At 34.6% G+C, this 23,043-nt stretch overlaps 1 protein-coding gene across 1 annotated transcript in view; it reads left to right on the top strand.

Moving 5' to 3' along the window:
• CAND1 (cullin associated and neddylation dissociated 1) overlaps positions 1-21,393 on the top strand; it is a 38,656-nt gene extending 17,263 nt beyond the window's left edge. The window contains exons 3-15 of the mRNA XM_081130414.1: positions 1,414-1,568; positions 2,811-2,934; positions 3,679-3,935; positions 4,023-4,128; positions 6,417-6,562; positions 10,705-10,997; positions 12,779-12,920; positions 13,279-14,772; positions 15,752-15,847; positions 18,217-18,386; positions 18,471-18,635; positions 19,940-20,047; positions 20,822-21,393. Of these exons, the coding sequence (XP_080986540.1) occupies positions 1,414-1,568; positions 2,811-2,934; positions 3,679-3,935; positions 4,023-4,128; positions 6,417-6,562; positions 10,705-10,997; positions 12,779-12,920; positions 13,279-14,772; positions 15,752-15,847; positions 18,217-18,386; positions 18,471-18,635; positions 19,940-20,047; positions 20,822-21,046 (3,481 nt within the window). The 3' untranslated portion in view covers positions 21,047-21,393. The remainder of the gene's footprint in view (positions 1-1,413; positions 1,569-2,810; positions 2,935-3,678; positions 3,936-4,022; positions 4,129-6,416; positions 6,563-10,704; positions 10,998-12,778; positions 12,921-13,278; positions 14,773-15,751; positions 15,848-18,216; positions 18,387-18,470; positions 18,636-19,939; positions 20,048-20,821) is intronic.
• The last annotated feature ends 1,650 nt before the right edge of the window (positions 21,394-23,043 follow it).

Raw genomic sequence — 23,043 nt, 5'->3', positions numbered from 1 at the left:
ATCATCTGGTTTAATTTTCCATTAGCCTAGAGAACTTCTTTTGGCAATTCTTGTAGTATAGGTCTGGTGGCGATATATTCTTGTTTTTTAACTGACATTGTCTTAATTTATCTTCATTTTTTAAGGGTAATTTTACTGGATATGGAATGTAGGTAGTTTTCCTCTGGTTTTAGTTTCATCATTATCTGGCATTTAAATTGTTTTCTAAAATAATAGTTGTAGAGACCTTACAGTTGTTACCTGCAGGAGAGTTAGTCCAACGGAGCTATTTTGTCAGTAATGGAAGCTAGAACTCTTTAAATTCATTTTTTAATTCCTTTTATTTTCACTACCAATTTTCATTGTTTCATCTTGAGTGTCTCTCTCCATATATGCCATGTCTTTGCTGTCACTGCCATCATTTTGAATTGGACTATTCTTGGATTTAACGTTTTTGTTTATTTTTCTTTCTTAACTCCCCAAATTTCTCTCCTTACTACTTCTCTAGTCAAGCAGCATTTATTTATTGAGCATATATATGTGAAACATTAACCTGAGCATTTATCAAATTAAACTATTTTTATTCTGTCACTTATGCTTGAGAAAATCCATCGGCTCCCACAACACATTTAAATTAATTTGTCTAACTTTAAAGGTTCTCCATAATGTCCCAGGGGCCTACGTTTCCTATTACGTTTTTCATTTGCCTTCTGTATCAAACAGTTCTTTTCTCTCATTTCTTTGAGTATGCATTTCACTTATTCTAGTCTCTGATCTTCATATATGAAATGCTCTTCTAACTATATCCCATCAAAGCCCTGTACCTAAAAAACTCTTAGGTGCAATATCCTGTAGATAACATTGAGTTTAAAAGGTTTTTTTTTACAAAACTTGTGTAGAATAGTACCTTCAGTTCATTTCTAAAATAGTCATGTTAATTCCTTACCTCACCAACCAGATGGTAAATTTTTGGTGATAGGGGCTATACTTTTTTATTCAGTACAGTCCTGAATATAATGGCTCCTCCTCAATGAGTAGTCATGCACTCAACATTACCTATTATGTGCTAAATTCTGTGGGAAAGGACACAAAGCAATGACTTCTCTTTCCCCTTAACCAGTGGGTCTACATACAAACCTAACAGTATAAAATCCTAACATGAACAGCATATACAAAGTAGTACTATCTCAAGTTTCATTGTACTATGATGGAAATCAGTGTGTGTGTGGGGGGGGGGGGGATTGGAAACCAGCTGCAAAGAGCTTATGAATCAAGAATTTCTTGTATACCCTTATTTGCATACTATTCACGATTCAGGCATGGTGTGTTTACTCTGTGTTGACAGGTCCTAGGCAGGAAAGTTAATGTTCTCTTTGTTTCTTTTAGTTTTTATATTTATCTAGATTTAAATTTTTGCTTTTCTTTATATTACAGCCTTGGGCCTTTAGTGAGTAAAGTGAAGGAATACCAAGTAGAGACAATTGTAGATACCCTCTGCACTAACATGCTTTCTGATAAAGAACAACTTCGAGATATTTCAAGTATTGGCCTTAAAACAGTAATTGGAGAACTTCCTCCAGCTTCCAGTGGTAAGTAAGCAAGATCATGCTTTTCTTCCTATTTCCCTTTGGAGATATTTCTCCTCTACTCTTTTTTTTTTTCTCCTGGTCAGGGAGGAAGAGAGGTGTCTATCCTAAAAGATCTTTGGTAATCATCTCTTGGAACAACTAAGAAAAACAAGCCCAGAGTCTTATTTTTGATTAAAAGTAAATTCAGTTTTAAATGAATATTTTGATTGAATTTAAGTATCTCATAGGAATAACTGTTTTGAAGGATTCTTATGTTGGAGCAAGATATAATATTGTTTACGTACCGTGGCTACAGAATATAGTTATGCTATCCTATGCAGTAAGGAAAAAGTTAACCAAAATCATGAGTTACTTCTGGTTAGCTCTTAATTTTCAATATTAATTTTGCTTTGCATTAGAATTTATGATGTAAAACTTTTAACACTGTTAAGACAGCTGTGAAATAGTTCAGTTTACTAGTATCTTTTAGGTAAGGTTGAGCCTCTTATAGCTACTTGGTAATTTTTAAAAACTTAAAACTAGTTATTTCACCAACTCAAGTATGTTATTTATAATTATATTAGCTATATTGACATTTTCCTTTTTTTTTTTTTCCTCCTCATTAAAACATGTTTGTTTTTAGCTGATTTCTGGTTGTTAACCATTCAGGTTCTTCCTTTCAAAACATTTTTCCCTCTCACTTTAGTAACACAAACCTACTTTAAAATAGTAACCTTGATTTATGAATTCTCTGCAACAACACTTACTTTGTAATGAAGTTGTGGAATCTTTGGATTGGAATGGATTTTATTAGAGTTTACAGTTATTATTAGTATTTTTTTTTTAAGAAACCATGTTAATCATTGTTTTTTAATTCACTGAAATTTAAAAGTGTAGGTTACTGGTAAAGAGGACTCCAGTAGAGAAAAATCTCATTCCTGCTTTCCAACCACTTACAGCTACTACTGATTCCGTAGTTAGCATTCATGCCATGCATAGAGATAGTTGTCCAATAGAGCCTATCTGAATCCATATTGTTTTCCCTGGGTCATGTATTCTTTTTCTGCAGTTATTCTCTCTAATTTTTGTTTGTCTAATAAATTTTTTTTATTGAGAAATACCTGTTTTGTTTTGTGACATCAATCTCTTGAGTCAGTCTCATAATCAAATTTAAAGTTGTTGAATATTTGGCAGCTTCCGTGAATGTGAGGTGGAATTAAAAATACTTGCCTTGAAATGATTATTGGTTTCTTATTCATGCAGGCTCTGCATTAGCTGCTAATGTATGTAAAAAGATTACTGGACGTCTTACCAGTGCAATAGCAAAGCAGGAAGATGTCTCTGTTCAGCTAGAAGCATTGGATATTATGGCTGATATGTTGAGCAGGTAAACATGCCTATAATTTATACTACTTGCAAAATAAATATGTGCATTTATTAAAAATCCCTTCTAATAAATATAATATAACTTGGTCTAAAATTATCCATGTTTTAAGTATGGCTGTTTTATAAATGTGTGGTTAGGAGTGAGGGGAGAAATAAGCTAATTATATTTATCATGTAATGTTGCATAGCAAGCATGTTGTATATAGTTTTGAGAAGTAAATTCATAAAATTTGTGACTTCAGTATTTCATCAAAGTTTCTTTGTTTTGTTTTACTCTTTTATATTATATCTGTAGATGTATAGAGAAAAGACAACAGGGAGAGGGGATAGTCAAGAGGTGTTGATATTTTGAGTTGTGAACCCTGAAGGAGCTGTAATAGAGAAAAAGCTATCAATAGAGAAAATTAATTTAGAAATCTGGGAAGGGGAAAATTACAAGATCATTGTGGTTTATTTTTTAATGTACTCCCAAGTCTATTGGTTGGATATCCTATAAATGGGAATATAGGTCTAGATTCCAGAAGGTAATTTAGGGAAACAAATTTCAAAACTACGTTCACTTAGTTCAAGTTTTCAGTTGGGTTGGTAGAGAGAGTAAGAATTTAGTTTTCCTTTCATTCTAAATTTAGATTATGTCATGTAAATTTTTAATTTTTGAAGATACTGAGTTCAGGGGCCAGACATTTCAGTAATGCTCAGACATCTTGAATTTATTTGTCATTTTCTTCCTTTATTTTATTTTAAGGCAAGGAGGACTTCTTGTTAATTTCCATCCTTCAATTCTGACCTGTCTACTCCCCCAGTTGACCAGCCCTAGACTTGCAGTGAGGAAAAGAACCATTATTGCTCTTGGCCATCTGGTTATGAGCTGTGGAAATATAGTTTTTGTAGATCTTATTGAACATCTTTTGTCAGAGTTGTCCAAAAATGATTCCATGTCAACAACAAGAACCTACATTCAATGTATTGCTGCTATTAGTAGGCAAGCTGGCCATAGAATAGGTAAGAAATACTTAAATATTTTCAAATTTTCTTTAATTTAAAAAAAGTATTAGAGAATGTTTTTAAGAACCAGTATGCTTTTCTTAGGTGAATACCTTGAGAAGATAATTCCTTTGGTGGTAAAATTTTGTAATGTAGATGATGATGAGTTAAGAGAGTACTGCATTCAAGCCTTTGAATCATTTGTGAGACGGTAAGTTTTTAAGATTTCTATTTTTTCAAATAAAAATTTTTCTTAAAAATAAAATAAGATCTAGATTAGGTGGGTGAGAAGAAATGAGTTATTTTACTGACAGCCAGGAATCAGGCCAGAAATATATAAATATATACTGTTTCATATGTTTTCAACAGTTTTTGAGGTATGTCACATCCATTTTGCTAGGGCAGTGGTTCTCAATTTGAAAATCTTGATTCTAATAATAAAAACTGCAGTTATGTACTAGAAAGGGCCGTGTAACAGATTTTCCCCCCTTTGCCTAGAATTGACAGTATAGTAGCATGGTATAGTGTCTTGTGTCTTGAGATTTCACTGGTTGCTATCTGCAGCAATCCCTTGCCACTCATGGTTTTAAGTAGCTTTATAGTCATATCAAATTGTTAAAATCAGAAATTGTGGGGTTTATTTTTGTCCTTTTAATTGAGAAACAAATTATTCCTTTATTTTGGGGCATTTTTATGTTCTGTCTTCTTAACATATAGCTAGAAGACCAAGCCTAGATGAATGTGCATTGGCTTTTTCACAAATAATCCTAATTGCTAAAGAGCAGCAAGTTCATATGGGCTTAGTTCTCTAGTCATATGTTGAAAAGATACAGCATATAGTAGTCTCACCTTATCCATGGTTTCCCTTTCTGAGATTTCAGTTATCTGCTAACTATTCCGAAAATATTAAATGGAAAATTTCAGAAATAAACAATTCATAAGTTTTAAATTGCACCCTGTTTTAAGGTGCAATTTAATGAAATCTCAAACCATCCTTTGAGGATGCTACCCATTCTTTCTTCTAACGTATCCATTCTGCATATGCTACCAAACCTTTAGTTAATAGCTGTCTGTGTTTTCAGGTCTACTGTTGCATGTTGCAGTATTGCAGTGCTTTTTTTTTTTTTTTTACTTAATACAGTCATGTGCTACGTAATGATGGGGATATATTCTGAGATGTTTCTTATTAGGTGATTTCCTCCTGGTGCTAACATCATAGAGTGCACTTACACAAACCTAGATGGTATTTGCCTACTACATACCTAGGCTATGTGGTATACAGCCTATTGCTCTGTAGGGAAAGAAAAATAATTTTATCTCTACCCTTCTGGGTTCTTGGTTGAGACCCCTTGTAATAAGACAGATTAATAAGAGAAAACCCACAAATATTTCTCGTGTACATAGGAGAGACCCGTGAAAACTGACTTGTCAAAATGGCTGAAGCCACCCTTTAGATACATACCATCTTCAGTTGAAGAGAAAAGATGATGTTAGGGATAGGGGGAGTCAATTATGGGAGGTTACCAGGAAAAGTATGATAAACAAGGGTAAGGTTGTTACAGAGATTTGAGTCCTGGCCTTCACTGGTACAAGGTTTTTTAGAGATAAGGCCTTCACCTTTTTCCTGGTACAGTCAGGGAGAAACCATTACAAATAGGGATTTCCATTATAAATGTAAATGTCTTTTACAAAGGTTACTTTATATTTGGTCTTCAGCGCTTCTCTCATGTCTGCTACTTCTTACAATTAACCAGCTTAATACAGTCCTTATGCCAAAGAGACATATTTGGGGGTGACAAATTCTGTTCCCCTACAGTTTCTAGGCTACAGACCTGTACAGCATGTTACTATACTGAATACTGTAAGCAGTTGTAACAGAATGGTAAGTCTTTGTGTAATGCATTGCATTAAGACCTTACATCACTAGGTGATAGGAATTTTTTAGCTCCATTATAATCTTATGGGACCACTGTCATACATGAGGTCCGTTATTGACTGAAAAGTTGTTATGCAGCACGTGACTGTAATGGCCCCCAAATGTAAGAGTAGTAATGCTGGCAATTCCAGTATGCCAAAGAGAAGCCATAAAAGTGAACGTATGTATTGGGGGGGGGGGGGAATAGGGTTCAGTACTGTCTGCAGTACAGACTGCGAAGGTCTGGAACATATAACCCATGGATAAGGGGGGACTACTGTATACAAATTTCTCTCTATACTACTCCACGTTAACCCTAAAAATCATTCTGACTTCAGAGATTTTAAAATGTGAAGGTTAAAGTTTATTTTAAAATTGATATAAGTAATTTGAAAAGTAAATCTTTTAGAAATGGAGCCAATGGGAGAGAAAGATGTAGGGTCATTGGTGTTGAAAAGACTGGGGTCCACTTTTTTATGCTCTATTAAAGGGGAGGAAAAAATTTGGTAACAAAGCAAAATGTGGCAGGCACTGAATCAAGGAGAGAAAAGTTCAGTTACTTAAGACAGTTTTTGTTTCTTCAGATGTCCTAAGGAAGTATATCCTCATGTTTCTACCATTATAAATATTTGTCTTAAATATCTTACCTATGATCCGAATTATAATTATGATGACGAAGATGAAGATGAAAATGCCATGGATGCAGATGGTGGTGATGATGATGACCAAGGTATTTCAAATTAAGTAGAAGAAAATTATTTGTAATCATAAAAGACCAGTATTCAAGATGGAGTTGGTTTCTTACCCCAAATTGTACTATTTGTATGTTTATTATTTATAATAGTGAAAATGGAAATGACCTCAATATTCAATAATAGCAAATTGATTAAATAAATTATGGGGCATCCATGTATTGAACTGCTATGCAATATTTTCAAAATCATGTTCTAGAAAAATATTTATTAAAGCAGTTAATAAGTTGAGTGGAAAAGTGGGTAACAGAAATTACTGTGTCCCAGTTTTATTTCATTAAAAAACAAAATTCAGCCCAGTAAATTCAAAGATTGGATTGGTTTTAATTAAGGGATTCATAAATCTAGTAGGAAATAGAAGGGCTGAGGGTTGTACAAAATAGAAGGATTTTATAAGAAGAAGAAAAGGAGGGGCAAGGGAATTATTATGAAAGAAAAGAAAGGGTTATTTTGGGGCCTGGACACCTTTTCTTAGGGGAATTGTTTTCGTTTATGTAGCTTGCCTCTTCTTCCTGTGAGAGGTTACTTTACTGGTGCTTGGCCAGAATATTCCATACTAGTTGATTAAGATTATGTTTCTGGTAAAGGGTGGAACTGCAGTTAGATCAGGTATTAAATTTAGGTTTGGTATCATGGGCTTTTGGCACCAATGATGCCATTTTGGGCCTTTTAGGGTTTTTTTTAAACAAATTTTTTTAATAATAGAAAAAAATGGAACTAGTATTTTTCTCATGGCTAGCAATTATAAATGATTTTTGTTCTTCAGATTTCTTACAAAGTGTTTTGGTAAGGAGGGAAATGAATGTTATTTTTATAATTATACCAGTAGATATACATATTTAGAGCATTGTGGTTGGTTTTATACATAGTTACTTTCATGAAAAATCCTAAATATTGTTTGAGGCTCCATTTAACTTTAGGTTATTCATGAATAATTTAAACATTTCTGAGGCTCTTAAAATTGATGTCATGCTGTGTGAATTGTATTTACTCTGGAAAGGAGTAGCACTTCAAGGATGTAGGGGTTGTTCATGTTTTGTTGTTTGCTTGTATTCCAAGAATCATAATAGAGATGTTTAAATGGGTAAGTTACTAGTCATATGGGTTGGTGGATTTCCTGTTGTTATTTTTTTTATTGATTTTAGAGATAGGAAGGGAAAGAGAGAAAGAGAGAGACATCAATCAGTTGCCCCGTCCCGCCTCCCCCTGCACGTGCCCCGACTGGGAATTGAACCTGCCACCTTTTGGTGTACAGGACGACGCTCCAGCCAACTGAGCCACATTGGCCAAGGTCCTGTTATATTTTATAATACTTTTTAGTTTGATTCTTTGAATGAATTTACATAATGGCTTTCCTCTAAAGCCTGTAATTTCATTAATCTTTTAAAAACAAAACAAGCCTGTCCGGGCATGGCTCAGCGGTTGATCGTTGACCACGGATCCAGGCGATTGGGGTTCGATTCCCGGTCAGGGCACATGCCCAGGTTGCGGGCTCGAGCAATGACTCTCTCATCATTGATGTTTCTCTCTCTCTCTCCCCCTCTCCTTTCCTCTCTCTGAAATCAATAAAGATATATTTAAAAAAACAAAAACAAAACAAAACAAAAACAACTTACAAAAACTCCTCTAAAATCCCATATTATGCTCTAGCCACTACTGCCCAGTTTCTCTCCTTTACAACAGAAATCTTTAAAAGAATGCTTTCCAGTTCCTTTCTTTTCCTTCCCTCTTGAATCCAGTTTTCCAGTGATGAACAATATTGCCAGTGGCTTCGAATGTTTGACTCTGCCTATTACTCAGTCTCAGCAGCATTTCTTTTTTTTAACATTTGGGATACCATCCACAGTCTCCTGGTTCTAGTACTGTCTTTGTGATTACTCCTCCTTAGTCTCCATACTGGTTCATCTTCATCACCCCGACCACTGAACTTCAGACTATTCTGGGGCTCAGTCCTTGGACTTTTCTGTTATACTCTTAGATTCTTGTTGATGTCGTCTAGTCTTCTGGTTGAAAATCCGAATTTTATCTTTATTTGAGATCTTTACTGTGAATTCCAGGTTCTTATATACAACTGTTTGATTTACTGCTTAGATGTCTAAAATATCTTCTTCCTACCTTCCTTCCATCCCCTTCCTGACCTTTTTCTTTAGCCTTTTCCATCTCAGAATGGCACCTTTATTCTTTTTTAGTTCCTCAGGCCAAAAACTTTGGGGTGATACTACTTGATTACTTTTTCTCACTTTTCTCTCCCCTCACCCCATCTCAGGGCTTTTCCCTTACTTTATACTCTTTTTAGCATTTTTATTTTCTTCATTACACTTAATCACTTTCTGACATTTTGTAATTATTTTCCACCTTACATGTAAGCGTCATGAATGCAGAGGTTTTAATTTTAGTTTATCGATTGCTTTATCCCAGTGCCTGGGACAGTGCTTGACACACAGTAGGCACTTAATAAATGCATTGTATTAATGAAGGGAAATCTTAGCTCCCAATAGAAATATCCTTTGAAAGAACTGTAGCAGTATATGTTCCAGGTTTTTATTGTTGGCTTTTAGTGTACTTACATTGAAAAATAAACCAATTTCAACTGCTTTTGTCAGTTATATATTATAATTTCAGTGATTAGGATGTTTGAATTTTTATAACTTTTTAAAAAATATGTTTATTGATTTTTAGAGAGAGAGGAAGGGAGAGGGATAGAGAGATAGAACCATCGATGAGAGAGAAACATCATCGATCAGCTGCCTCCTGCATGCTCCCTCTGGGAATTGAGCCCACAACCCTGGGCGTGTACCCTGACCGGGAATCGAACTTTGAACCTTGGCCGCTTGGTTCCTGGGTCAGTGCTCAACCACTGAGCCACACCTGGCTGGGCTATAACCTTTTTTTAAATAAAGTATATTCCTGCAAAGTTATTCTCATAGCTCAGTTACCATGAGAAAAACTTCACTTATTTGCTTTGATAGTACCTTGTAATTTTTATTCAAATAGGTATTGGTAAATAGATCAGATGCCTTGGGTTTAGCAGTATTCAGTTGCGTTTTCCTATAATGTGTTAAGAGGAAATTAAGTAAACCTTTTGGAGATTGGACAATTTTATTATATATCCTAGGGTTTTTTAAGGCTACATTTAGCTTTCACTGGCTAATTGGGGTATAAGTAAATGATGAGATATCTTTTTCCCCCAATGAGGAATCATTTCACGGCTTTAGTCTTATCTAAGAATAGCAAAATTGTTGTTAGATAATTTTGGACTGCACTGAGAATTGCTAATATTTTTGCCATCCTCCTGACTTCATTTTACCCAACTGATTCATCCTGGTGGTGTTAGGGAGAAATAATTTTCAAAGATTACACACACACAAAATTTATCAAGTATACATAAATGAGATGGAATTGTTAATGCTTATGGTTGAAATATTGTTTTAAGTCTTAATAGAAGTATGGAGAAGATGGTGCTCTGTTGTTACATGGGCAGAATTTTCTTGTTATGATTGAGACAGTGTAGTTTCTTTAAACTACATTAAGACAGTATCTTGAAAGGTTGTGAACATACATATTTGTTCCTAATAACCCCCTCATTAACAATTTAGTGAAAAGTCTTGTCATAAAGAAAGCTGATGTCAGAATACTTTTTCTCCTCAGAGAATTAGTTCTATAGATTGTTCTGGGATTGATAGCCATTCTTATCACATCAATTATAACCACAAGTCTTTTTCATGGATTATCTTATAAACTCCCTGATTGTTTGATTTTGAACTTTTATTCATATTGTTTAAAAGCCTGGGGCATTTTTGATTTTACAAATATTTATATTCTAAAGTTTAATGTGTTAATGATTTTAAAGGGTTAATAAGCAGCTCATTACTCACTGTAAATGAGAAAATGTTTAACAAATTAAAAACACAATTATGATCGTTTTTATTTAGAGGTTAATTTATGTGTAAATTTATCAAAGTTAACTGGATCTGTTTAAGTTCTAGTTCTTTATAAACTTATCCACTGCTGTATATGCTAGTGAAAAGTTAGAAAACTATCTTAATTATGAATTTACTTCCTGTATTAAACAATAAACTTTTCCTATGATTAATAACCTAACGTTAAAACTTCTCTTTAGGGAGTGATGATGAATACAGTGATGATGATGACATGAGCTGGAAAGTGAGACGTGCAGCTGCTAAGTGCTTGGATGCTGTAGTTAGCACAAGGCATGAAATGCTTGCAGAATTCTACAAGACCGTCTCTCCTGCACTGATATCCAGATTTAAAGAGCGTGAAGAAAATGTAAAGGCAGATGTTTTTCACGCATACCTTTCTCTTTTGAAGCAAACTCGTCCTGTACAAAGTTGGCTGTGTGACCCTGATGCAATGGAACAGGGAGAAACACCTTTAACAATGCTTCAGAGTCAGGTCAGTTTAAAAGTATGGTTTTGAAAGTCATACTAGTAGATGAGTTCTTTAAAATTGTATTTTTAATGTGGAAATGTGAGTTCCAGAACATCTTGAGTGAAACCAAGTTCTGGAATATGTTTGTACAGTAGTTTATGTATGTTCATATTATGTTACTTGTAAATAGTTTGATTGAAGTATTCTTGATTTTAGTGGATAAATAATATTAAAATAATTTTATGATTCAGTAAAGTAATTTTTATCGTTGATATTAATGGAAAACCTTAGAACATTCGAGTCAGACTACTTGCAGTGGTAACTGGCTTCACTCCTAATGTAGCTGTGTGATCTTGAAGAGATCATTTATTCATTTTATTAAACCTCACTTTTTTCATTTGTAATAAGAGTTTACTTAGAACTGTCTGCCCAGGGTAGTGATAGAAGAAATTATCTATGTAAACATTTAATATAGTGCCTTCTATATAGTAAGTATTTTTATAAATGGCAGCTCTTATTAATAAAACACATTTTCACTTTAGCTCATCTTTTCTAAGATCCTAAATATTATAGTTATATAGCTCCTATTTGGTACATGCTAAGCATTTTCCTATCATATATGTAATCCCTATGGCAGCCAATGGGTGCATATTTGTCCATTTTTATGGATTACAAAACATGTGAGCCAGATTAAACAACTAAACTAGAGGGGTGGATGTATATACCATATCTTGTTTTCAAGTAGTACAAAGTTTTGAAAAATGTGGTGAGCTTAAAGGTGAACATTGAAGATTAATTATAGAAAGAAATAAGATAAAGTATATGGGTGACATAAGCAATTGAATAAGTGTATAGAAGTTAGGTAAAATCACAGGAAATTCTGATGATGCTATGATTAACTAGATAGGTGTTTTCTATTGTCCATAGTTCTCAAATCATTGTTCGATATATGTGGCTGTATCCTGGTATTCATAAGATTTATTAATAAATATTTTATTTAGGTTTTACTAACAGAACATTAGTATAGAAAGTTTAGAAGCATACTTTTAAAAAAATATATATGTGTTGTTTTTTTAATATGTCTTTATTGGTTTCAGAGAGAGGAAGGGAGAGGGAGAGAGAATAGAAACATCAATGATGAGAGAATCATTGATTGGCTGTCTCCTGCACACCGGTGGCCTACTGGGGATCGAGCCTGCAACCTGGGCATGTGCCCTGACTTGGAATTGAACTGAAATCTCCTGGATCATAGATCGATGCTTAACCCCTTAACCATGCCAGCCAGGCTCACGCATACATTTTTTAAATCAAGCCCCTACTGCTTGTAGCTCCATTTGAAATTAGGTTGATTTCATTGTAATGGCAAACTAAAAGGAAAAAAGAGGACTCATTTGATGGTATCTCCATAATTTGTTTTTTTCCCTTTAATGCTTTTCTGTGTTATTTATGTTCAAAAAAGCCATTTACAAATTATGCCAGGAATATTTTGGTTAAAAATTTTACTATTTGGTTTGATTTATTTTTAGTCTTGTGCATTTCATAATTAAAAATTAATTGAGGAAGACTATTTTGTTACTCAGTAGAAAGCTATTTTTCTCTATCAGTATCAAGCAAATACAGTTACAAGAGAGTGGAATTTATGTAACAAAGTTTGTATCTAACAGTCTTGTTAGCAGTTAGAAGAATTAGGAATTTAACCAAAAAAAATGAGTTCTTCCCTTTCTCCTCATCGCCTGTAATTTGTGTTAAGTGTACTGAAGCAATATCAGTAGTTAAAACAGCTAATGAGTGTGTGATAATTACAGGTTCCCAACATTGTTAAAGCTCTGCACAAACAGATGAAAGAAAAAAGTGTAAAGACCCGACAGTGCTGTTTTAACATGTTAACTGAACTGGTAAATGTGTTACCTGGGGCCCTAACACAGCATATTCCTGTTCTTGTACCAGGTATGAATGAAATAATATATCACTTTTGGAACTTAATATTGACTTTATTAAGACTTAGGTAAGCTTAAATGATTCCTTCCAAAGGATAATTTGTGACAACTAAATTTGTACATAGAACTAAACTTTGTTATAGAACCGTTTTGAATACCTAAAGTTAGAAATTTGCAAGTAAAATGTTAAATATTATCCTCAAATTTTTGGCTCTGATATCAGATTGTGGAAGTTCTACTACTTTAGCGATAATGTGATGAAGTGGGAACTAGCAATATTTTAAGGATTAGTTTTTTTTTCTTTCATAAAACTATATGTATATGTAATTACATAAAAATTATTGTGATTTTTTTTATTGGCTTTTTAGGAATCATTTTCTCATTGAATGACAAATCAAGCTCATCAAATTTGAAGATCGATGCTTTGTCGTGTCTATATGTAATCCTCTGTAATCACTCTCCTCAAGTCTTCCATCCTCATGTTCAGGCTTTGGTCCCTCCAGTGGTGGCTTGTGTTGGAGACCCATTTTACAAGATTACATCTGAAGCACTTCTTGTTACGCAACAACTTGTCAAAGTAATTCGTCCCTTAGATCAGCCTTCCTCGTTTGATGCAACTCCTTACATCAAAGATCTATTTACCTGTACCATTAAGAGGTTAAAAGCAGCTGATATTGATCAAGAAGTCAAGGAAAGGGCTATTTCCTGTATGGGACAAATTATTTGCAACCTTGGAGACAATTTGGGTTCTGACTTGCCTAATACACTTCAGATTTTCTTGGAGAGACTAAAGAATGAAATTACCCGGTTAACTACAGTGAAGGCGTTGACACTGATTGCTGGGTCACCTTTGAAGATAGATTTGAGGCCTGTCCTGGGAGAAGGAGTTCCTATCCTTGCTTCATTTCTCAGGAAAAACCAGAGAGCTTTGAAACTGGGCACTCTTTCTGCCCTAGATATTCTAATTAAAAACTATAGCGACAGCTTGACAGCTGCCATGATTGATGCAGTTCTAGATGAGCTCCCACCTCTTATCAGTGAAAGCGATATGCATGTTTCACAGATGGCTATCAGTTTTCTTACCACACTGGCAAAAGTGTATCCCTCCTCCCTTTCAAAGATAAGTGGATCCATTCTCAATGAACTTATTGGACTTGTGAGATCACCCTTATTGCAGGGGGGTGCTCTCAGTGCCATGCTAGACTTTTTCCAGGCCCTGGTCGTCACTGGAACAAATAATCTAGGATACATGGATTTGTTGCGCATGTTGACCGGTCCAGTTTATTCTCAGAGCACAGCTCTTACTCACAAGCAGTCCTATTATTCCATTGCCAAATGTGTAGCTGCCCTTACTCGAGCATGTCCTAAAGAAGGACCAGCTGTGGTAGGTCAGTTTATTCAAGATGTCAAGAACTCAAGATCTACAGATTCTATTCGTCTTTTAGCTCTGCTTTCTCTTGGAGAAGTCGGGCATCACATTGACTTAAGCGGGCAACTGGAACTGAAATCAGTAATATTAGAAGCCTTCTCATCTCCCAGTGAAGAAGTCAAGTCAGCTGCGTCTTACGCATTAGGCAGCATTAGCGTGGGCAACCTTCCTGAATATCTACCATTTGTCTTACAAGAAATAACCAGTCAGCCCAAAAGGCAGTATCTACTGCTTCATTCCTTGAAGGAAATTATTAGCTCTGCATCAGTGGTGGGCCTTAAACCATATGTTGAAAACATCTGGGCCTTATTGCTAAAGCACTGTGAGTGTGCAGAAGAAGGAACCAGAAATGTTGTTGCTGAATGTCTAGGCAAACTCACTCTAATTGATCCAGAAACTCTCCTTCCACGGCTTAAGGGGTACTTGATATCAGGTGAGTACCGAGGTTTTCTTATTTATTTTATTTTAATTTTTTTAGTGATCTCAGGAAGGGAAGGAGAAAGAGAGAAACATTGATGTGCAAAACATTAATTGGTTGCCTCCCGCACACATCCTAGGGATTGAACCCACAGATTGAATATGTACCCTGACTGGGAATCAAACCACCACCTTCCAGTGTACGGGATGAAGCTCCAATCAACCAAGCCACCCCGGCCAGGGCCCGTGGTTTTCTTAATTAAAAAATTTTAATTCTAGCAGTTGGTTGCCTTAAAAGATGCCTAATGTGGAAGTTAAAACATTTCTGTATCTTGTTACATATAGAACCCATTGCCTTATGTTACAATATGGAGCCATATTTGAGTAACCTTTTGTTATTTAAAAGGATAAAGAGTCATTAGATAATGGTTAAATAAGTCTATCCTAGTGTTCATTATATTCTGTTACTTTTTTGTCTTAAAATGCGGAAAAGGCGTTTCTTGAATTAATATATCCTGAGGAGCTTACTACTAATAATTATAATAGTAAAGTTGGTGTACTTTAGTTCAAATGAAAGATCCTAGAAGAGTTTTCAGATTTACCAATATAAATCCCTTTAAAGGAAGTAGAAGGTAATAATACCATTTATTCTTAGAAATTGCTTTCTTTTTAAATAAACTTGAAGATGTTATAAGCTATTTATGGATTTAACCAATTCCCTTTTGTGAGGGCTAGATCCTCCACTGCTACTCTCCCAGGCCGCCTTCTTCCCAGAAGAAATTGTTCCTTTAGAAGTAAAATGAGATTGTTTCATGAGTAAACTTTGCTTCCGTTCTGTTAGTATTCTGATAGCAACCCACCTCCCCACCCTGTGGCCAAAGAGAACTTAGAAAAATTGAAGACACTAGTGTTATTTGAAGTGGTTTGAAAAATGAAAATATCCATGGATTTTAGTAGACTTACATACCAATAGGTTTAAATTTATTTTTAATTAGGCTCATCATATGCTCGAAGCTCAGTGGTTACAGCTGTGAAGTTTACTATTTCTGATCATCCACAACCTATTGATCCACTATTAAAGAACTGCATAGGTAAGTGGAAACATATTGATTAACTATTTAGTAGTTAATTGTGAAAAAACAAATCATTTCAATGACTAAAAGTATCACTAAGGAACTAAAATGCTTTTAAGGGTCTGGTAATTGTTTCATTAGAAAGGTATTGATAATGTATCATCTTATATACTAACATTCTGTTGCCCCTTAGTTTGAAATTATTACCAGATAATTTTGCAAATAACTGAAATTAATAAATACGCTAGAATGTCTTTAGAGTCAAGTACACATTTGATAATCGTCTTTTGGGGATGGCCTAAAATAACTAATGGATGGGGGGTGGTATTTGATCTATCTAAATAATCCTGAAGTTTCCCCCCAGATAAATGAATCTTATCTTGAGTTGTTAGGGCCCCAATTTTCTGTTATTATTTGTAACTCTCCAGTTCCCAAGGGGAACTATTGAGACTTCCATATGTAACATCCTAAGAATAAAAAAAGATTTTTACCAGAAGAACTAAGAGGAGATACTCCAGAACAACTAGGGCTCCCTCCATTTCTGTGAAGACAAGAACTAGCTTTGAGAATTGTTTTTTCATGATGTCATAACTTCCCTGTGTTGTTTTCATCATCAGTTTTCCTGGAGTTGGTAGTAGTAGCTAAAAGCCCTCAGAACTCACTTTTGTGCTTTCTTGAGGACAGAAGAATGGATATACAAGTGGAGAGGATTGAGGGATATGGGAAAGAAGTTTTGCAGTGTCAGGTCATTCTACAGTGCACCAAAAAGGGGAGAAACACAATTTAAAAGAATTACAGAAAGGGATTATCAATTCAAAGTAAGAGGACACAGGGATAAATGGGTGCTACTGCTGGGACCTAGAAATAATTCAAAGAAATTCTCTATCAGAAGATTATTGCCTTTGTTCCCGTCACCCCCCCTTTGGTATATTTATTCATGTTTGGTACTGTATAAGATAGTACAAAGGAAAAGACCTCTGTCACATCTCTAGAGACATCTTCCAGGTTGACAGCAGTCAGTGTTCATCATTGATATAGTTATTCAATCAGGTGATTATCGTTTTAATTGAATTATGGTTTAGTTCAATATTATATGTGGTTATATAAACATCTTACAACCACCTAGGAAGCTTTTCAGAAACTGAAATTCCTAGACCAAGGAGTTGAGGACCACTGATCCTAGTCCATGTCATCATTTGTCCATAATAATAGCAATGTTTTATTTAGATGGTTTACTGAAAACATCTTTAATTAGAATTCTAATTTATCATCTTAGTAACTCTAAAGAGAGCAGGTGAAGAGTTTAGTCTGGTACATTTAAATTCTTTTTGAACCCAAGCTAGCTCCTAAGCTTTTTTTGTAATCAGAACTTTCCTAGATGGTCAACATTGAGTTTATCAATCTGTGGTGTCTGAAGTATTTCTTTCTTACCATTTTTTCAAATTGCTGTTGTAATACATTTAAGTCTTCTAGCACTTCTCTTTTTCCCTGTGAATTCTATAAGATTGCTGATGGTAGAGTTGAGATTATGTAATGATAGTTCCAGGTGAATACCAGCTGCATACCAGACATTGTTCAACAATATACATGGTATTTATTCTGCTCAGTAGCCCTAAAGGTTTATAATTCTCATTTTATAAACTGGGACACCGAGACTTTTGCCTAAAGGAACTTACCAAAAGTCATACAATTGACAAATGAAGCGGTTTGGATCATCATCTGTAGGACTCCAAAGATCTTTGCACTATAATTCCTTCCCCACATTTGTTAGAAAACCAGGTCTCTGTCTGTTTTAAAGTGCCTAGGTGCTTTAGCTTTTAGTCCTATGTTAGGTTTCAGTTTCCTCCTTTTGTATTCTATCCTCTTACCAATTTGTATATTTCTTGTTAAAGAAACAAATAAAAATAGGACTTTTGGAGGCACATTCCTCTTTGTCATCTGATAAATTGTGTACTTATTAACAGTATTCCATCTTTATCAAGCAGTGGATCTGTCCTCACCTTATCTTATTTTGAACTCTAAGGATAGTCACTCAAGTTACTAGATCCTGTGCTTGCTGAGTTCATCACTTCTCTTTGCAACCCACCTTTTTTATAAACTATCTGTAAAGTAATTAGGGAACTTTCATGACTCAGTGTCACTATGTATCTATATTATAGGTACACAAGAGCAAATTATCAATTAAATCCACTCACATTGAGACACGATAGTTTACCTGCTGCTAAAAGAAACTATATAGTTCACTGAGTATTTCATCATGTTCTTTCCTGACCTGCATTGAACAAATAATACCAACAACAATAAACTATCAATTTAGAAAAAAGCATAATGTATATTTTCTTTTAAGCTTACCTTAATTGTATGTTGCTTCTCTTAAAATTTTTCAGGTGATTTCCTAAAAACGTTGGAAGACCCAGATTTGAATGTAAGAAGAGTAGCCTTGGTCACATTCAATTCAGCGGCACATAATAAGCCATCTTTAATAAGGGATCTTCTAGATACTGTTCTTCCACATCTTTACAATGAAACAAAAGTTAGAAAGGAGCTTATAAGAGAGGTAAGCTAGTTTGTTAGATTACATTTTCTCTAAGATTATCTTTTACTTTTAAGTATATGTACATACTCTTTTATGTCTCAACAGGTAGAAATGGGTCCATTTAAACATACAGTTGATGACGGCCTGGATATTAGAAAGGCAGCTTTTGAGTGTATGTACACACTTCTAGACAGTTGTCTTGATAGGCTAGATATCTTTGAATTTCTAAATCATGTTGAAGATGGTTTGAAGGACCATTATGATATTAAGGTAAGATGTTTGTGTCTCTTTATAGAATGTTTTAGAAGACTTAGCTGCAGTGACTTTTACCCTTATAATTTACTTTTGTCTGTTAAGTGAGAAAAATTGCTTGGCTTGTCATGAACTATAATATGCAAAAGTAATAGTGGTACAATTGTAACATCAGTTGACATATAGAAAAAAATCCAGCAACCTTTTCCTTGGAGGAGGAGGTCTAGTCTAAGTGGATGGAAAGTCAAAGAAATTCTTTGCCAGCTTGCTTAGTGCGTAGTCCCTAGATGCTTTCCCTCCAAAGAAGAGTCCAGACAGGTTTGCAGTTCAGAGTATATAATCTGATCTGTTTGGCCTGTCTCAAAAGTGTGCTGCGGTAAACCAGTCGAGGGTTTTCTGTCATTCTGCATGATGACCGTATTATTGCCTGAATGAGGATTTTTGTTTTCCAATCTAATATGCTGGTGTAATATCAAGAATTTTGTTAAAGGATAACATGCAAGAACTATTGTCAGATACCTAAAGCAATCTTTGTGGAAGCAACTAGAAGAGAAATATACCACCTTTTAGGTTTAGAGCATGAATTTTGCTCATATCTGCTCTTTGTTTTTCCTATTTGATCATGTCCGTTTCAAATGTGAACTGTTAAAGGGGGAATTGAAAAATAGTAAGTGCATTGCCTTTTTTTCTTTTGCATGCATGGCCTTTGGTCAAGCAGGCAAAAGTGGTAGTTGAGCAGTTATGCAGCCAAACTCAGAGCTCCAACTTCTTATTTTCATATGTAGTAGTAACCTGACCTTTACCAGAACCTATTAAAAAGAGCCCCCAAGGAAGTAATAGGATCTTCCTGTTTAATTCTACAGTTTATAGTCCAAGAGAAAAAAGATTATGGGTTACCTGGCTTTCTATGGATAAATCTGAATAACCAGTTTGTTTTTTGTTTTTAAAAGGAAAATCTGCTAAGATAGTAGAAACTAAGAAAGCTTTTCTCCTGGTTCAGTTATTTCTTATTAAAAGTCTCTGGGAACAGGGCAAAGTTCCCCAGTTCTAATGAGTGGCCAAGATTGAGAACCACTTTTCTAGTTCTGTACACTAGGACCACATTGTAAATGAGGTCTCTCTAGTACTTGTAACTCAAATTCCTCAGATAAGGTTTGCTACAACTCTGAGACTGATCACACTAAAATGAAACTTTATGGTGCATGCTAGTCATTTTCCTTTTGAAAGCTTTGTTAGAAAAAAATCAAAAGCTTTGTAGAATTTGGAATTGTCTTCAGAAAATAACACAAGGTCTAAATTCTGTCTTTTTTTATTCATAATAGATGTTAACATTTTTAATGTTGGTGAGATTGTCCACCCTTTGTCCAAGTGCAGTACTGCAGAGGTTGGACCGGCTTGTTGAGCCATTACGTGCCACATGTACAACTAAGGTAATCATTCATGAACAACTAATCATTGGTAGACATCAGCTTCGACCAGACTTGGTGTATTCAGGATTCCTAGTTGATTTTACACTGTTAGTTGTCCTCATCATGCTAGCACCATATGTAGCAGTAGGTTTTGAAAGTTAACCTATTGAATGTGGATGTTTTAGAAAACTATGCACTATTTAATGCTGTTCTTTAGTTTTTATTTATAATAATTGCAGTATGATATACATTTTGAAGTACTGATACAGGGTAAAGTGAGATAGATTCACAAAAAAGGAAATGTTTAATTCTGGTTGGGGGTGGGGTAATCATAGAAGACTTCATATGAACATGATGACATTTAAAATGGACCTTAAAAAGTCAGAAATGCTTTTAGATTCAGAAGGTAAAACAGGATATGAAAATAATTATATGAAGTAAGGCACAGAGATGTCAGTACATGATGTGTTTGAAGAATAATGAATGAACAGGGTGTCTAGAGTAGTAGTTTGTTGGTGGAGGCCAAAGTAGGACTTGCTGAGTATTATAGCTCAGATACTTCCTCTTTCAACAATATGGCTCTGGATTTTGTTTTCCTAATGGGCTTTATTCCCTTAAAGGAGGCAAGCTACGGCTAAAAAGAAGTTTAAAGACAACTATGCTTAGAATACAACATGACTTTGGGACCTATGAAAGCAGCTTTGCTTTATTTACCAGAAATTTCTAGGTGCTTAAATTTTGTGTGTATAAGAGCTTATCTTTTATAGCATATCATAAATTTACTCAATCTTACAGGTAAAGGCAAACTCAGTAAAGCAGGAGTTTGAAAAGCAAGACGAACTAAAGCGATCTGCTATGAGAGCAGTAGCAGCACTGCTAACCATTCCAGAAGCAGAGAAGAGTCCACTGATGAGTGAATTCCAGTCGCAGATCAGCTCTAACCCTGAGCTGGCAGCCATCTTTGAAAGTATCCAAAAAGATTCATCATCCACTAACTTGGAATCAATGGACACTAGTTAGATGTTTGTTCAACATGGGGACCATGACATTGACCTTATGATGCACTGAATCGACAGGTTAATCATAAGACATGGAAAGAGAAGTGTCTAAAAGCTTCAAAATGTTCCACTTTTTTTTCCTTCATGGAGACAGTTTGGCTTACTTCCATTTTTGTTTTTGTAACATTTATTTCAGAAATACGTATTTCCATAACCCAGAGGTTGTAAAACCACTAATGTTTTTAGTGGTTAGGGCAACATTTAAAATGGAAACCAAAAGTTAGGATTTATGGAATATGGAGGTAGGGTCCGGGATCTACTTGCCCTGTAATGTTTAGGATTAAAATGTTCAAATTTTGTGACCATGAATTTCTTTCTTTTATAAAATTTCTCATATTTAAAAATCAAAAATTCTGCAAGACAAAAACCATGTTTCTTTTTCTTGTATAACTTTTTGTTTCAGCAACGTAAATTGATTTTTAGCTGGCAGATAAGAATATCTGTGTAAGATTTGTTACATTTCAGAGGGTTTGGCAATTTAAAAAAGATAATAAGGTATCATTTTTTTAAAGTATAGGGATTAAAAATATCCCTGTTGCGCACACTAATTTTGCATGAGCAAGTTTACAAATATGTATTGTCTGTAAAGCCGCATGTGCAGATTATTCATAATACAAAAGTTACAATAAGTATTGTATTAGTGCAATTTGCAGATATTTATTTTTGCACAGAAAACATATCTGGAGAGAGAATGAGGAGTAAATTTTTGAAACTTTGGTTTTCTTAGTGCCAGTGTGAATTTGCAATGTTTCCAGCAAATCAAGTCACAGTAACAATATGCCACTTTTTTCTATTATAAATTTTCTTACACATTTAAAATTTGAATACTTAAGTACACAGTTTTTCTCAGTTACCCATTTGTGTGTGTGTTGCCACGTAGAAATTAAATTCTTAAGGCCAGTTTTTTCTTTCATTCCCTTTGGATCTCTCCATCCCTTTGTTGAAGGATACAAATACTGTGTATGCTTTTAAATTTTAGTTTTAGGAAAATTCTGAAACCGGCTCTCACAGGTTTGTTAGCTGATAATAGCATTTTCTTTTAGTTGAGTTAGATTTCCCCTTCTCTTGTAGAGCTAGTTTACATACTGTATTTGGTAAATGCTGACCACTTTTCCTGATTAAGGGGTCTCTGCTGGGGGAAACAAAGCTTTGCAGTACCTTACATCATAGTTGAAATTTTATTTAACATATCTTTCAGTGAACTCATTTCACACTGTAGCCTCTTCCTTCAAATTTGTGGTGCTCCTGTAACAGTAAGAACTAACTTCTGAAATAAAGACATCTCCTAATGCTGTGCAAACATAGTTTACATGTGAAGGAGGCAGTTGTTAAATTTAGTGACCAGTTTTAAGCAATCAGATATTTGAAAACTGCACCCTTTATTTTTGAAACTGTGAATTAGAAATATTTTTCCTGCTGTATTACTTAACCTGCTTTAACATCCAAGTATGCAGTGATTTGAATTGGTGACACTGTGGTTATTAGATTAGCAGCTTAATTTCAAATATTCAGATGATAATGCATAAAACATCATTACCAGTAAGGATTTTGAGTAGTACATTGATAATGGAACATTACATGAAGTTGGTGCCATTTTCAGAATGTGGCAGGTGGTAATCTTATACCATAATTTGCATAAAACTGTAATAGAAATTTATTTTGAGATGTTAGTATATTATGTACTATACATGACCGTGATAGAGATGTTGTGGATATATTTAAGTACTTGGTTACATGGTTTCACAATAAATTACAATACTGCAGGCTCTAGGACCAAATAGGAGACTGACATGCATATGTTGTGTGAATGTCTTAGTTAATTATCTAAAGTTAAATTCAAATACTTTCATGTATTGGATTTCTCCCTTTTTAAAAAAACTTCCAAGATACACTTTTTTTTTTAAGTTTTGCAAGATGGCTAATTTTTTTTAATATAGCTGAAATTCTGTCTTTTAATAC

The sequence above is a fragment of the Miniopterus schreibersii genome (assembly GCF_964146895.1).
Source record: "Miniopterus schreibersii genome assembly, chromosome: 2".
Lineage (NCBI taxonomy): Eukaryota > Metazoa > Chordata > Mammalia > Chiroptera > Miniopteridae > Miniopterus > Miniopterus schreibersii.
Note: the sequence above shows the minus strand (reverse complement) of the source record. Positions and strands in the feature narration are given on the sequence as shown.